The 16,251-nt window shown below is 42.6% G+C and overlaps 1 protein-coding gene across 1 annotated transcript in view; it reads right to left on the bottom strand.

Annotated features, from left to right (window-relative positions):
* Positions 1 to 9,484: 9,484 nt before the first annotated feature.
* Positions 9,485 to 16,251, bottom strand: part of gabbr1b (gamma-aminobutyric acid (GABA) B receptor, 1b) — a 235,893-nt gene continuing 229,126 nt past the window's right edge. Inside the window, 4 exon segments of the mRNA XM_061664564.1 lie at positions 9,485 to 11,463; positions 11,465 to 11,560; positions 13,363 to 13,506; positions 14,999 to 15,127. Coding sequence (XP_061520548.1) covers positions 11,272 to 11,463; positions 11,465 to 11,560; positions 13,363 to 13,506; positions 14,999 to 15,127 — 561 coding nt within the window. The 3' untranslated portion in view covers positions 9,485 to 11,271.

Genomic DNA, 16,251 nt, shown 5'->3' on the forward strand with positions numbered 1-16,251 from the left:
CATTAAAAAAACAGAAACAGGATCTCATTAAAAAAACAGTACAACATAAATCAACAATAAATGCGACAGCTAAATAAAGGTATACAATGCAAGAACCACTGTTAACTTCCACAAAAAAAAACGACAACGACATTTAACGTAACAATAAGGACGTTAATTATACGTCAATAAGAGGCGAAGAAAAGGACACGAAGAAGAATATACTTTCATGTCGAATAGATGCTAGCTGTGTTCTGATTGATAAAGGAAAATGAAGTAAATAATATAAAAAGAAATACAGTACAAGACTAATTCTTGAGAACACTACACTGACTAAACCAGACTGCAATGTACAGGAAGCCCAGACTGTCATGTGTATGTGTTCCGGGTTTTGTCCTCCCCCGTTTCACACACACCTGCTCCTGAGAGCATCTTCACCACCTGTGCCTCGTTCACCCTAATTACCCCTTGTATTTTACCTCGTGTCTCATTCCCTCTCGTTGCCAGTTCGTTGTACCTTGTCGTCGCGTTCCAGCATTCCTTGTTTCCACGTCACAGACTCGCAGTAAGACTTGACCCTGTTCCGATTATCGACCTTGCCTCTTTGCCGCATGTTTTTGGATACTGTCGCCTTTCTTGGATTGCCTGCCTGTCTACCGACCTATGCCCGTCTATTAAACCTCTCTTTTTGGAAACTGTCCATTTGTTTTGGAGTCGTGCATTTTTGGGTCCTATCCTCTGTTCCGTTCATGACAGAACGAACTGGCCATAACATGGACCCAGCAGACTCAGACCCGATGCGCAAAGCCCTTCAAGCGCAGGGTCAACGCCTCTGGAAGCAGGATGAGCAGATTGCTGCCCTCCACCTTCATCTAGAGGGACTGTCAATGCATCAGGACAATATGATGAAACAGGTGGCCTCGCAGTTTGAACTTCTTATGAAAATTATTCAAGAGAAGGAACCAGTTGGCACCACACCCAATACCGCCATGGCATTTCCATGTGAAGTAGTCACCATGCAGCCACCTGCCACCTCCGCTGCTGTCTGCTCACAGCTCTCTCGACCGGAGAGGTTCTCGGGAAATTCTGGGAACATTAAGCCGTTCATCACGCAGTGCGAACTCCACTTTGAGCTGCAGGCAGCTGCCTTCCCTACCGAGCGGGGAAAAATCGCTTTCGTCATTTCCCACCTGACTGGTCGTGCGGAGGCGTGGGCTACTGCTGAATGGAGCCGCAATTCCGCCGCGTGTCATTCATGGGCTTTTTTCGTAAAGACTATGGAGCAAATTTTTCAATTTTCCACTCCAGATCGTGAGGCAGCTCGCTCCCTTGTCACCTTACAACAAGGCAAGCGCAGGGTGTCGGATTACGCGATTGAGTTTCGCATTCTAGCAGCTGAGAGTCACTGGAATAATCGGGCGCTACTCGATGCCTTTTTTCAAGGACTATCCCCCGCCGTCAAGGATCATTTAGTCCCGCTAGACCTGCCGACCGACTTGGACACTCTCATCGCTCTCGCCGTATAGATCGACGAGGCTTTTGGATCGCGAGCTAGATGGAGATCGGCGGAGGGCTGCGTCACCGCGCACGTGCCTCGGTGACCAGCCAAACCAAGGCAGATCCCTTGGTTCCGGTCTCAACCCACTGGCTAGCGTCCCCACGGATGAACCCATGCAACTGGGCAGGTTCCGTCTCTCCCCTGAGGAACGTCAACGCCGGCTGAGGGAAGCGCGGTGCTTCTACTGCGGTCAGTTGGGTCATTCCGTGAGCAACTGTCACGTCAAAGTTGCCGGTGCCGGTACCAAGGGCACGGGAGAGGTGAGTCTGAATTTCATTAAGGAAGACCCTACACAGGTTCTTCCTAAAGTGACACTATGGTCTCCTGATCAAGAAATTCATACACCTGTGTTAATTGACTCTGGTTCTGACGCAAACTTACTCAACTCCATCCTCGTTAGACGTATGCACCTTAGAACCTTTGAAATAAAACGCCACCTCAACACCTATGCTGCAGACGGCAGTTTTATGGGCAAGATCACTCACCGCACCCAAACACTCACATTGACATTTCCTGATTCTCACTCGGAACGCATTAGTTTTCATGTTTTTGATGCCATGCATCATGACCTTATCTTAGGGAACCCATGGTTGAAATTACATAACCCCCGCATTGACTGGTCCTCTGGGCAGGTTATGTCATGGGGCAGCAATTGCGCCCGGAACTGTTTCAAGCCGCCATGTGATGTTCAGGGTCATGTTTCTAAGGACAATCCACAGACCCCATCTGGGGATCCTGATTTATCTCAAGTGCCCACCTGTTACCAGGATATTAAAGACGTTTTTTACAAGTCCAAGGCCAAATACCTTCCACCCCACAGACCTTATGACTGTGCTGTTGACTTGCTGCCTGGAACCACACCCCCACGAGGGAGGTTGTTCTCTCTTTCAGGGCCGGAACACAAGGCCATGAAGGAGTACGTGGAGGAATCACTGGCAGCCGGGATCATTCGCCTATCTTCATCCCCTGCGCTACCAGGGTTTTTCTTTGTGGACAAGAAAGACAAGACCCTGCGACCCTGTATCGATTACCGGGGTCTCAACGAGATCACGGTAAAAAACAGGTACCCTCTTCCTCTCATCTCCACCGCCTTTGAGTTCCTGGAGGGAGCCAAGATTTTCACCAATCTGGACTTAAGAAATGAATATCATCTAGTCAGGATAAGGGAGGGGGATGAATGGAAAACAGCATGCAACACACCATCGGGACATTATGAATATTTGGTAATGCCTTTTGGGCTTACTAACGCTCCAGCTGTTTTCCAGAACCTTGTTAATGATGTCCTGCGTGACATGTTGAATATTTATGTTTTTGTTTATTTAATGACATTTTGATATTCCCCCCGGATGAGGAGACTCACATTATTCATGTCCGCTCTGTTTTGCAGCAGTTACTGCAGAATCAACTATATGTTAAGGCTGAGAAATGTGAGTTCCACAGGGCGTCCGTTTCTTTTCTGGGTTTCGTCCTGGCTCAAGGTGAAGTCAAGATGGACCCTTGCAAAGTCGATGCAGTTATTAATTGGCCTACTCCCACGTCACGCAAAGATGTACAAAGGTTCTTAGGGTTCGCAAACTTCTACAGAAAATTCATCAGAAATTTCAGTTCTATAGCCTCTCCTTTGCATGATCTTACCTCGCCACACAAACCTTTTGTATGGAACCCGCTTTGTCAGGCAGCTTTTCAAAAACTTAAGTCGAGCTTTACCTCCGCTGCCATCCTTACTTTGCCAGATCTCAAACAGCAGTTTGTGGTAGAAGTCGATGCGTCGATGAAGTCGATGATGAATAGGAGCAGTGCTCTCCCAGAAATCTCTCAAGGATGATAAATTACATCCTTGTGCTTTTCTCTCCAAAAAACTGACCCCAGCTGAGACAAATTATGACATTGGTGACCGTGAACTGTTGGCAGTCAAGGTGGCTTTGATGGAGTGGAGGCACTGGCTAGAGGGGGCGCAGACTCCGTTTTTAGTATGGACAGATCACAAGAACCTTGAGTATATTAAGACTGATAAAAGATTAAATGCGAGGCAGGCTAGATGGGCTCTGTTCTTCACTAGATTTAATTTCACGTTATCCTACCGACCTAGTTCTAAAAATGGCAAGCCAGATGCTTTGTCACGTATTTTCTCCGAAGAGAATTCTTTGTCCGACCCTAAGACTATTTTGCCTAAGTCATGTTTCATTTCCGCTTTTGTTTGGGACATTGAAAATGCGGTTAAAGGGGCTCTGAAAAACACTCCTAGCCCTGAAGATTGCCCTGAAAACAGGCTTTATGTGGTTCCGACCTTAAGGGGAAGAGTCATCCACTGGGCTCACACGAACTGTACTGTATGTCACCCAGGCATTGCCAAAACGCAATCAGTGGTCGAACAGTGCTTTTGGTGGCCTCATCTGAGGAGGGATGTTATCGATTACGTCAATGCTTGCCAGGTATGTGCTGCTAACAAGCCCTCTCATGAACGTCCTCCTGGGGAGTTGCGACCCCTGCCAATACCACAACGTCCTTGGTCAGACATTTCTGTAGACTTTCTGACAGGATTACCGGCCTCTAAAGGCAATACCACCATTCTAAGTTGTTGGCAGGTTCTCTAAGATGGTACACTTCATTGCACTTCCCAAACTCCCCTCAGGTAAAGACACTGCTGAGCTAACGATTAATCACGTTTTCAAGGTCCATGGTTTCCCCAAGAAAGTGATGTCTGATTGGGGTCCCAAATTCATTTCGCAATTTTGGAAGGAGTTTTGCAATCTCATAGGTGCTACCGTCAGTCTGTCATCTGGGTTTCATCCTGAAACCAACGGCCAAACCGAGAGGCTGAACCAGGCCCTGGAGACTGGGCTCCGATGTCTCGCTTCACAGGAGCCGCGATCCTGGTCTCAGAAACTGGTTTGGGTCGAATTCTCGCACAATTCCCTCCCCTCTGCATCCACTGGTCTATCGCCTTTTCACGTTGTGCATGGTTACCAACCATCTCTGTTTCCTGCCATAGCCCCAGAGTCCACAGTTCCAGCGGCATTAACCTTGGTGAGACGCTGCAGGAGGACCTGGGAGCGAGCCCGCCAGATGCTGCTGCGCCAGGGACGGTCCTACAAAGCCGCTGCTGACCGTCGGAGGAGACCGGCCCCGAACTACAAAGTGGGTCAGCGAGTTTGGCTCTCGACCAAACATATTCCACTCTGGGTGGAGTCCAAGAGGCTCGCTCCCAGGTTCGTTGGGCCCTTCCCCATCACAAAGCTCATCAACCCTGTCACCGTGAAGCTGAGGCTCCCATGGTCGATGCGCGTCCACCCTGCTTTTCACGTCAGCTTACTCAAGCCAGTCCGGGAGTCCCCTCTGGTCCCGCCTTCCAGGCCCCCTCTTCCCCCCCGGTTTGTGGATGGGGGCCCTGTCTTCTCTGTGAAGCGGCTGTTGTCATCTCGCCGGAGGGGGTTTCAATATCTGGTGGACTCGGAGGGTTATGGGCCTGAGGAACGTTCATGGGTACTGTCTGCGTTTATCATGGATGATTCGCTCATTCGGGACTTCCACGTTGCGCATCCAGCGGCTCCAGGGCCGTCTGGGGTACTGTCATGTGTGTGTGTGTGTGTGTTCCGGGGTTTGTCCTCCCCCCTGTTTCACACACACCTGCTCCTGTGAGCATCTTCACCACCTGTGCCTCGTTCACCCTAATTACCCCTTGTATTTAACCTCGTGTCTCGTTGCCAGTTCGTTGTACCTTGTCGTCGCGTTCCAGCATTTCTTCTTTCCACGTCCAGACTCACAGTAAGACTTGACCCTGTTCCGATTATCGACCATGCCTCTTTGCCTCATGTTTTTGGATATTGTTGCCTTTCTTGGATTGCCTGCCTGTGTACCGACCTGTGCCCGTCTATTAAACCTCTCTTTTTGGAAACTGTGCATTAGTTTTGGAGTCGTGCATTTTTGGGTCCTATCCTCTGTTCCGTTCATGACACAGACAGTACACAGCCGGCCCGCCGTGTAACTATTTGCATGATTGCTCACAAAGCTAGCTGCAAATGCTAACAAAAACAAGCATACGTGACGTCAATTCCTACAATCCAATGTGGATTTTATTTTTAAAATAACGTCCTTATTGTCACGTTAAATGTCATCGTTTCTGTATATGTTAACAGTGATTCTTGGAATGCATACCTTATTTAGCTGTCATATTTATTGTTCACTTATCTTGTACTTTTTTCTTTTTTTTTTTTTTTTTTTTTAATGAAATCATTACCTTAGGTAGTGTGTGAAAGAATGACCTCTTGGTCAATTCCTTTACAAGAGAGGCTACAATTTAGGGTTTCTCAGTGCTTAGGTCAAAATAGCAAGTCAATGGGTTTAAGAGCAAGTGAAGTTATTTGTGTCGAAGAGTTGCAAGTATTGTAACATATTGTCATGTTGAGTCTAAAGTAATCAAATTCATGACTTGCGTCAAAATCATGAGAAAAGTTAGTTTGCAACAATAATGCTGTTATCAGATAAGCTAATAGTGGGTTTTTGTTCTGTGACTACACTTTTCTTTCTTTGTACTTTCCATGCTGGATGCTTTCTGGATGCTCTGTGGCACTATGCTGCCTCTCACAGGTAATTCTTAGTACTACAACAGACATAGTTGTGTATAGTGTGCTGTGTTGGACTTGACACAATAGAATAGCAGTAAGACCAAAAGTTGATTTTTTCCTTCCCTCAATGTGTTGGGTTTCTCACAATTTAAAAATAGGTTAAGATGTTAAAAACAGAAAGCAATAAGCAAATGGATTTCTTGCTTACATCACAAGGAAAACACCTGTCTTCTATTGAGACCACTGACTTGTTAATCCTCATTTTCCATTGATCCACGCATGTCAGTCCTTCAGAAATGGTCTCAGTTCACCTTGAATATCTTATAGGTACATCCAATTCCAGTGTTCCTTGGACTATCACCCTCCGTTTCTCTCATAGGAGAGTGACCTTGCAGTCCCATCCGTCCGGCCACCCTCTGCATCCATCTCATACATAGTCTATCGTCTTCTGGATGTTTGGTCATGACCTTCAGTACCTAGTCGACTGGGGAGTTTACAGACATGAAGAGTGTAGATGGATTCCACGATGCCAACTATTATGCCAGTTACTAATTGGTGACTTCCGCCATCAATGCCCCGGTTGCCTGAGTCATGCGCCAGGTGGGGGATATTGTCAGGTCTGTTATCCCCTCCCCCAGAGCTCTGCCCCCTTCTCATTTGTGTGAGTTTGTGTGTCATTGCAGGTTTGGAGACAGACTTGTTGGAGTCAACCAGCAGCTGCATGTGATCCAACATATTAGCACCTGCCTGCTCTTAAAGGTCAGAGGACAAAGATTTTAAATTTTGTCTTGATAACTCTTGAACCCCTTTACAAACCGAATCTGCCATTTCAAAGTGATTGTATAGCAGATATACAGCAGTTAAATCGATAAACATGATGCAGAATGCGGCTTCTGCTTTTTGCATCCCGCGCCTTCCGGTCTTCGTTTCTTTCCGGCTCTGTGACGTCACACAAGCCAAACGTAGCGTTCTGCGCTATTGTTCCATGCTGTTGTTCCCGTCCTTGTATAATGTTATATTTGTTGTCGTATGATTTAATGATGTCACGATGGTTTATTGTGGCATTTGGCTGTACAAATGGTTTAGGTAGCGGCAAGAGTTTTTGTTTGGGCTTTCCAAGTGAAGAAGGAATACGTGACCAGTGGATAGGGAAAGTCAATCGACAGGGGAAGAAACATGGTCAGCTGTGGGTCCCTCGCAAGCATTCCCGACTGTGATGATCACTTCGAAGTGGCGTGTTTTGAAAAAGGCTGATAAGAAATCATTGGATAAGAAGCCAACAATTTTTCCTCCTGCCATCGGGACCTCAACCGCCAGCAACAGAACTCAATCTCGCAGCTGCCACAGTGCAGAAGCGGCGCAGACAAGAGGTGAGGATTTCCTTGCATATACCTACGACTCTATTATGGTGACTCCATGCACTGGGGAGTCGGGAAAAAAAGTACTGACATCTGGACTTTTGCCTATACAACAAGCCAACAGACACACCGCAAAGACTTTGTGTGCGGCGTGTTATAACGCAACTTGAGCGAGTGGCACACGATATATAGGAATACTGCATACTATGTGAAAGCTTATGCCGTGTCACTAAAACATATATGAATATATAATAGGTATGTATAAAAAGACATGCTTTTGGCATACCGTCACATCGAGCCAGTGGCCACTCTCTTTTTCTGTTGCACAGCTGCTACTTGGGTGCTCGTCGTCGTCACTGTCTGATCGGCTCAAACGTACGCTTTGACGATCCCAAATTCAGTTGGGTGCTCCTGTACGTCGAAATCCTCCTCCTCCACATATTCCAACACGTTGCTCGCCATTTGCGTATAGTGTGTAGTGCGCTGTTTGGCAATTGCAACGTCAGTTCTGGTATCCCTTGGGGTGGCTAGAGTAACCACACCCCGGTGTCTTGAGTTCGGGTATGTTCGGGGATGACTCAATATGCGTCATAAAAACCAAATTTTTAGCTAAAATATGGTTGAAAACTTGCTGGAAGTTATGTGCATGTATTACATAACAGATAAACAATGCAAATATGAATTTGAACTGACCCCATAACATCTTTGTCATCTGACCTTTAAACTGGTCTTGGAGTCCACCACGTCACCAGATCAGTAACACTCTTCGTCTAGTTTGTTTCAACCAGTCACTCCAAAAAAAAAAAAAAAAAAAACAACCAAAAAAAAAAATCCCATTTATTTTCAGACCATTTCTTCTGACCTGTATGCCTTATGTTACCAGCACTTTCATTAACTTCTTTGTTCCCAAAATCTTATTTTCAATTTTCCGCTCCAAACGACTAGAATATTCTAAATCATAAAACTCACCTCATTCATCCCAGTATTATCGCTTAAGTTAGTGAGGGATACTTTACATGATTGCTGCAGCTGTTTTTAGCCTGTTATGAACCTATTATTCATCATATGCTATGATGTGATGTAATGTAATGTAATGTCTTATGTAAATACTTAACTATAGCACTTTTCACAGAGTGTCAGGTAGCTTTAAATATTTGATTTCCCTTATTAAAAAAAAATAAAAACAGCATTTTATTTATTTTCCCTTTTTTAAAAATATTTTTTCCATTTATTTAGTTTACTTTGGTTATCTTTGTTTGCTATTTACACTTTTTTTCATTATATTAAGTGGAGAAACTATGCAAAAATATAAGAGAAGGGGGCCAATACTTTTTCACAGCACTATATTTGTATTTATGTATGTATGTGTATTTATTTGTTTATTGTATTTGCTTTTATTTTTATTGGTTTTACTCTGTTGTCTGCAGCCAGGAATCTGTTCTCAATTACCTTACCTGGATAAATATTCGGGTAAATAAGTACATTTTTCCTCATTAAAAGACACGTTACAACCATTTATTTAATTTATTTTTGGCGGAAAGCTGGCACGGATTAATGGGATTTCTATTCATTTCAGTAGGAATGGATGATTTGAGATAAGTCTTTTGAGTTATGAGCGTGGTTAAATTAAACCTGTATCTCAAGCCATCACTGTGGTTAACTTTGGGCAATTTAGCCATATGTGGAATACTTGTTTTTTTTTTTTTTTAGAGGCAGTACTTCACAGTACTGTTTTATGCAGCTGTAGGACTTCATAGTAGGAGCCAAAAAGTCAGCAAATTCTCTTCACAAAATCATGTTATAATGACCAAATACAATGAAAGTCAGCGTTCAGTCTTAATCCCTTGAGTTCTGACTTGGAGTTTCAAAGTGTTGGTACACCTCCAAGCAGAGAATTCATGAGGCATCTTCACTGATCGCTCCACGTCCCCACATCCAAATGGCATCATCTATTTTACTTTGTTTTTAACATTTGTCTTTTCATCCGTAAAGGTTGAAAAAAAAAAAAACCCGAACGTGTCAATTTTGAGTAGTGGGGATACAAGTTACAGATATTTGTTTTTAAATGTAGGAAGCAAAAGTAAAAAGTCATCAAAAATACAGTACAGATAATTGAAAAATCTAAAATTATACATTACTGCACTTAAGTACAATTCCCACCACTGCTCATTAGGGAACTGGTCTTAAAGTAATGGTCAAACATTGCAAGAGAGTTGCCTTTTTTCACCCAATATTAACATTGGACGTGTTTGTCATCAGTTTTATATGTATATCCAGCGTTGACAATACAATCAAGACAAATTTGAAAATAGAATAGGTTATTGGACTTGACCTATCATAAGCCGAAAAGGAAAGAATTTTCCTCTATTTATGACAAAGATAGCGTTGGATGTGAGCGTGATTAAACGGGCAGTAAAAAAAACAAGTAGGGGTTTTGGGATCCCCGGTTCTTCCCTATGATTGTGACATTTAATCTTTTTTTTAGATCACTGCGGTAAGCTGCGAAGTGATTACTGAGTAATCAACTGATGAGGGCTGACTGAATCAGCTGGTATCAGCTGACTGGCACGCCACAAAGCGATTAGCTGCGTCACAAAAATATATTAGTTCCTGTGCTACTGCTGTCATATCCTACTTTTCATTATTTTGATCTTCTTGGAATTGTTACATTGTTAGGTTTCCATTGTTCTCCTTTGGGTGTGGGTCAGCTGGTGTCTATTCTAAGAGATGACTTCGGTCCGTTTAGTTCTTCCTCAGGAACAGACCCAAACATTTGCACAATCACATTTTAACAGCCAACTGCTCATACAGATAATGGTGTTAATGTGCCATAACATTTACTATTTCATTGTTTGTGAAACATATTTTCATTATTTGTTATTCTCATTGCTTTTTTGTCCTGTAAAAGTACAACTTAATATACTGTATTTTGGTAATTACAAGATTGGAAACCACTGCATGATGGTACATACAGCATGTGCAGACGTTAAAAGTGACAAATGCCATTTTCCCAGAGATTACATCTGTTCTTAACAAAAGATACCTGTGTCACAATACCAGAAGGATCCAGAATGACAGCACAGTCTCAGCCCACTGTAAACATCCACGTATGGATGAGGAAGCCGATTTAAGAGCTGCGCTGTGACATGTAAATGAGCCACTTCCGACTTCGCCCGCTTTGCCTGTGGGATGTGCCGCTGCGTTTATGTTTCGCATTACCATGAAGTCTACCGAGTGTGAATCCTGGACGATCAACTCCATACATTTGAACTGCATCCAGAGCAAAAGGGCATTCCTCAAGAAGTTATGGATTGAATACGATATTACTGATTGTAGTTGGTTATGAACTTTAATGTAATTTTGAGGTTTTGTTGGCAAATAGGTAAAATTCATATCAACTTTTCTGGCCTGTCTGTCGAGCTTTGACATGATAGTGGTTCTGTGCTGTCGTTTGCGAGAAAAGGAAACGCGGCTCTTTCCTCAGGTAGCGCTCAAGCCACAGGCGGAGAAACGCTGTTCGAAGGCAGTATTATTTCAATTTGCCTGACTCTGATGGAGCAGTAGGGCCATAATCTGAACGGCTTGCTTAAAGAATAAGTCTCAGCAAGAGCGCTGTCCTTAAGGGGGGATAAGATTAGCAAACGGTCAACATGGAACAATTATCTCAACTCCTAGTTGGCGTCACACACCACTAGGATATGACAGATGCAAAATTCTGCGCTTCACAGATGTCTAAGGCCACATGTTGTACCTTATTTTGTTCATCAACATGTACAATGAATGTCACGAAAACCCTCCGATCATGTTCACCTCATTTGTAGAGCATCTGCAGCCGGCTGGTGTGACAGTTATTGCGGCTGATTTTGTTGTCAGGCTGGTAAAGGCTAGATGAGTTGCCAAATGATGGGGAGAGCGCATGCAGGTCCGAAGCGGGTGCAGGGTACCCTGGCGGCGGGGCCAGTGATCTGGGGTCAGTCGGGAGGATGGCGAGCGGTGGGTTGCTTATGGTTTTGATTGGAGACAGTGGATGGTCTTCTCCTTGATCGAAGGGCCTGTCGCTCAGACAGCTGGTTCCTCAGCTCTGATACACGTTCTTCTTTCTGAGGGCACATCGAAGAGATTTATACATTTATAAGACCACCTGTCACGAACAGACCGAGTAGCATCAGAAAGTGCGTTATTGCAGGCTCTTTGAATTTCAGTGAGCTCTCAACATTACCATTTTTAACACGAATGAGGAATTGCAAACTGAATTCACCTTTTTATAGACAAATTTCTTTTGGACTCCTATGAGAAATCCAAAAGAATGCCGTAATTTCTCATGTATAATGCGCATTTTTTGCCCCCCAAAATTGTCAAAAGTCAATAGTGTGCATATATAGGTATAGGGAAAAATGAAAAAGACTTTCACATTTTATAAATGCATGCCGCCATCTAGAGGTTATGAAACAGGTGTAGACTACACTTTCATTCCAATTCATTCATTGCTTCATTCATTACACACCCAGGCAGAATTTTTGAATTTTTTTTTTTTTTTTTTTTTTTTTTTTTTAAATGACTGAACAACAACCATCATTAATTTCTTTATGGTTATGTTTTGTTTAATGATAATGCTTTTCTGAAATGCTTGACAGTTTAGTTTGAATCCCATTAAAATAAAATTAAATGTGTTTCGCCTGCTCCTTCATGTTTTCTTAAAAGAATTGTACACGTTACAAATTCTGCCGGAGCACAAAAACATATGAGCACAACTGTTTGTTCTCTCATTTACTAAATAAAAGTAGGGCTGTGAATTTCAAAATAAGAGCAAGTCAATAAAAAGAAAGTATTATGTGTTCAAATAAAGAGCTTAACTTCAGAATCATTCTGTGAAAAAAGTAACAAAATACAGATAATACTTCATGTTTGGATCATATGGGGTAGAGGCAAAATCTATGTATAATGCATGTAAAAATGCATTATACATAGGTTGAAGGGTTTCCCATAATTTTTAGCCCAACTTTGGGGGTGCGCATTATACATGGGTGGGCATTATACACGAGAAATTACGGTAACAGTCAATGACTAAAACAATTAAGGAATACTAATAAAAAATAACTAAAATTTATACATTCATCCATCCATCCATTTCATGTACCACTTAGCCTCACGTTATACTCTATAATTTGTTTCCAGCTTTTTGTTCTGTGTTTATCAATAATCATATTTTAGCATTTAAAACAATGTTTTGATTAATGAGCTCCGACTGACCAATGTACTACAAATATACACACTAAGACATGCAATTTAGAGTCTGTAAAGAATTTAACATGCATGTTATCGCAGCCGAGATTTGAACCTTCAACTTCGAAAATGTGAGGCATGCGTGTGCTAACTGCTCACTTAACGTGCTGCTAGTATCATATTAAAGGTAAGGCAAATTACAGCCGCCTAGTGGCACCACGTGGAAGAAAACGGCATCTATTTGAGATGCGGTGTTTTAAGTTGATTGAAGTTGACAATGTGGTATGTTTAAATTTGTGGAAATAAGAACTTTTAAAAACATACATTTTGCTCACTTTGTTCTTCTGCCGTTTTAGTTAATAACCTTATGCAACCGTACATAAATATGTCAGGTCCTATAACAAAACACAGAATAAACAGTAAAGTACTTCAGACAAGTAAAAACAGGAAATCTAGATTGATTTTGTTTGAACCAAATGCTTTTTTATGTTTATGCAGTGACATGAAGAATGGACCTTCTTCTGGCAGCCCAGTTTCATACCAAATGGCTCTGTTGTTTCAGTTCAAATTCTGACATGAGAAAAACAACACTTCTCTTCGGGGTGCAGTCATTCATGTCGACAACATGGTGCATGTTCATTTCTAAATTGAGGAAAGGAAAGCAAGAAGTTTGGATTACTTCTTGTATGATCTTCTGTAGCTCCTTGTTCTCTCTCTCCAGCTGTCTGGACTTCTCCTCATCATTGTTGTTCATGGATGAACCAGTCTTCATCGTCTCCTGGGCGTCTGATTGCCACTCGCCTCGTGTGATCAGGCGTCGCATCTACAAAATGTGCACATGCTGTTTTACAACGTAGTAGGTACAGTAATCCCTCGTTTATTGCCGGAGTTACATTCCAGACTACCCCAACAATAGACAAAATCCGCCAAATAGCGACCAAGTATTTATTGTATTATTTATATATATTTTCAAGTTTCATGCTTGCATTTATCACAGTGTCATTTTTGTCCACTTGGGGTCGCCATCTATACGGTCCACATTTTCGTAACGATTTGAACGAGCATATGACTTTAAAAGGTGGGTCTGCACTCTGTTGAGTGACATGGATGTGAACTTATGCTGACATGATATTGATGGACGAGTTCTTGCCTATAGCATTAACCACTGTGGTTTGCAGTCATGGTCTCATTGAGGCTGCCGGCAGGTGTGTTTAGAATGTGTTTTTGGTGACTGTATTTTGTTACTGTTTGTTTATAAAGTGATTGTAAGAGCACCAACTCTCCTCATCCTTCTATCTTTATCACCTTGCTATGGATTACAAATCGTTCTAACAATTGGTGGCAGGCGCTCGTTTTGTAAATACTTGTGGGAAATCAAGCTAAACATTGCTCTTTATACTTTTTACATTTGTTCATGCCCATATTGTTATGAGCGTCTGCCTACGTTGTGCGAGATTGGTATGTGTGCATTTGATTTATTTCATTTCTTTAAACCCTGACTGTGGCTTGAGTGATCAACAGTGGCCTTTCGGTCATGCTCATGCTCATGGTCATGTTACGTGGTGACATACCAACTGTCTAAGTGATTGTTGCTCACTGAACTGTGACAACTCTGTAAGCCGCGTGAGCCTCGGATGCCCCCTATGATAAATAGTGTCACAATTATATTCAGTTAGCTAAAGCTGATCACTTTATTGGAGATTTGCATTTGAGTAACTGTCTACTATACTGTTCCATAAAAACAACCTGCTATGCACCGAACCCGCAATAAGCGAAGCGCAATATAGTGAGTGATGACTGCATACACGGACATACATACTCACACACACGCAGGAACGCAGAAAACACACAGCAAAAAAATAACGAAATAATAAAGGTAATTTACAACTTAGATTGCTTTTGTTTGAACCAACAGTTATAACATGAAAAAAATGACCTTCTTGTGGCTCTTCAAAAAAATGTTTCATCCTATGTTATGGTAATATTATGCTTATGTTTGACCTCATAGTTTGGCATGAGAAAACAATGACATTTTCTTGCAGCAAATGGAGAGCAGCCAGTGTCATCACAGACAGAGTGCATAATTCAAATGTGTCCAAAGAGGGAAATGATGAATACACTCCTAGGGTGACAAAAGAGAGCAGACTTGGACAGGAATCAATGCTGACACAGCAAGATAGGGACAATCTACAGGTCATTATGTGATATATTATAGCATCTCAGATCCCAGATGAAAGGCCATTTATTAAAGAGACTTTGACTGCTGTTTTAATCTACACGGAAGACGTGACGGGGTAACAGTGATGTGGTTTTACCTTGGGAACAAACAGAACCACCAGGGTGATGTAGACAGAAAAAACAATGGCCAGGGAAGCGAAGGCGAATGAAGCGTCCTGCTGAGAAGACAGGATCATGGTGACGGGCGCTGTGATCAAACAGAGCACCTGAGGAAAAGATTGGATAAAACATGGTTAGAAGGACATGAAGGCATGATGATTTTTGTGACGCTGGGCAGCTTCGCAAAGAAACCTTGTGGAGGCATATGTGTCAGGCAAAGCCCCATTAAATGTTTGCGCAGTTCTGAAAAAAAATCGTTTGCTTGTTCGTATGTTAGTTTTTGGTTTGACGTTGCATCAGGAGTGCTGTGGATAATTTATTGTAGTCTGCGCTGTGATAATCCCGTTTTTCAAAAGGTGTATTTTTTGTTTTTTGCTATTTTGTTTTTAGGAGCATTATCGTTTTCAAAGTAGATAATGAAACAATATAGTGAGCGTGTAAGCGATGTAATTATTCATGTAGTGACAGACAGACATTCCCTTGTGTGACAAAATAACCCATTTTATTCTGGCGAAACATAAATGAATCAAATCCTACCCAATTTTCTTTCTTGTATTGCACAACAAGTGTGTACGTTGTCAACCCAAAATGAATTCAAGTCATAACAATGGTAGAAAGAGAGCAGTGACTCTTGTCTCCTTCCCTGGAACACAGCGCTGTGCTCTTCTGCTAATTGCAGTCAAGTCTGAAAGAGGCACTGGAGCAATCTCCCCGAGGGCCAAAATCCAATTACCCAGAGGCTGACGCATCGGTCCGGTTTACAATTCGATCCATCAAACGACTCTCTTGATTTTTCGATTCCTTGGTAAAAATGACGCAGAAATGAAGCAATTTCTATGCAGTCAACATCTCACAAACATCAGAACAGAACTGAAAGCCGCCCACTTATGTATCAGGAACCCACTCACTTTCCATTTATGACTGACTGAAGCAGTCTGTCACCCATTGGAAGCAGAGAGAGATTTCTATCCATGGGGAAGTTACAAGTGGCAAATACGTTACAGTGGTTTGAATGACAGAAAAAGTTAATTTGATGGATTGAAGTTTATTTTAAACATGCAGAAAGAAAACAAACAAACAGATCTACAGTATAAATATCCCATCCCTCAACACCATGCACTGCGAGTCTGAAAAGGAGTGGGAAGAAGTTAAACTCTCATGCCAAACTATGAGGTCAAACATAAAAGTTAATCCGGGCCCCCGCCCACCCGAGAGGCGGGGTCGTGCCCAG

Source organism: Phycodurus eques, chromosome 20, assembly GCF_024500275.1.
Source record: "Phycodurus eques isolate BA_2022a chromosome 20, UOR_Pequ_1.1, whole genome shotgun sequence".
Classification (NCBI taxonomy): domain Eukaryota; kingdom Metazoa; phylum Chordata; class Actinopteri; order Syngnathiformes; family Syngnathidae; genus Phycodurus; species Phycodurus eques.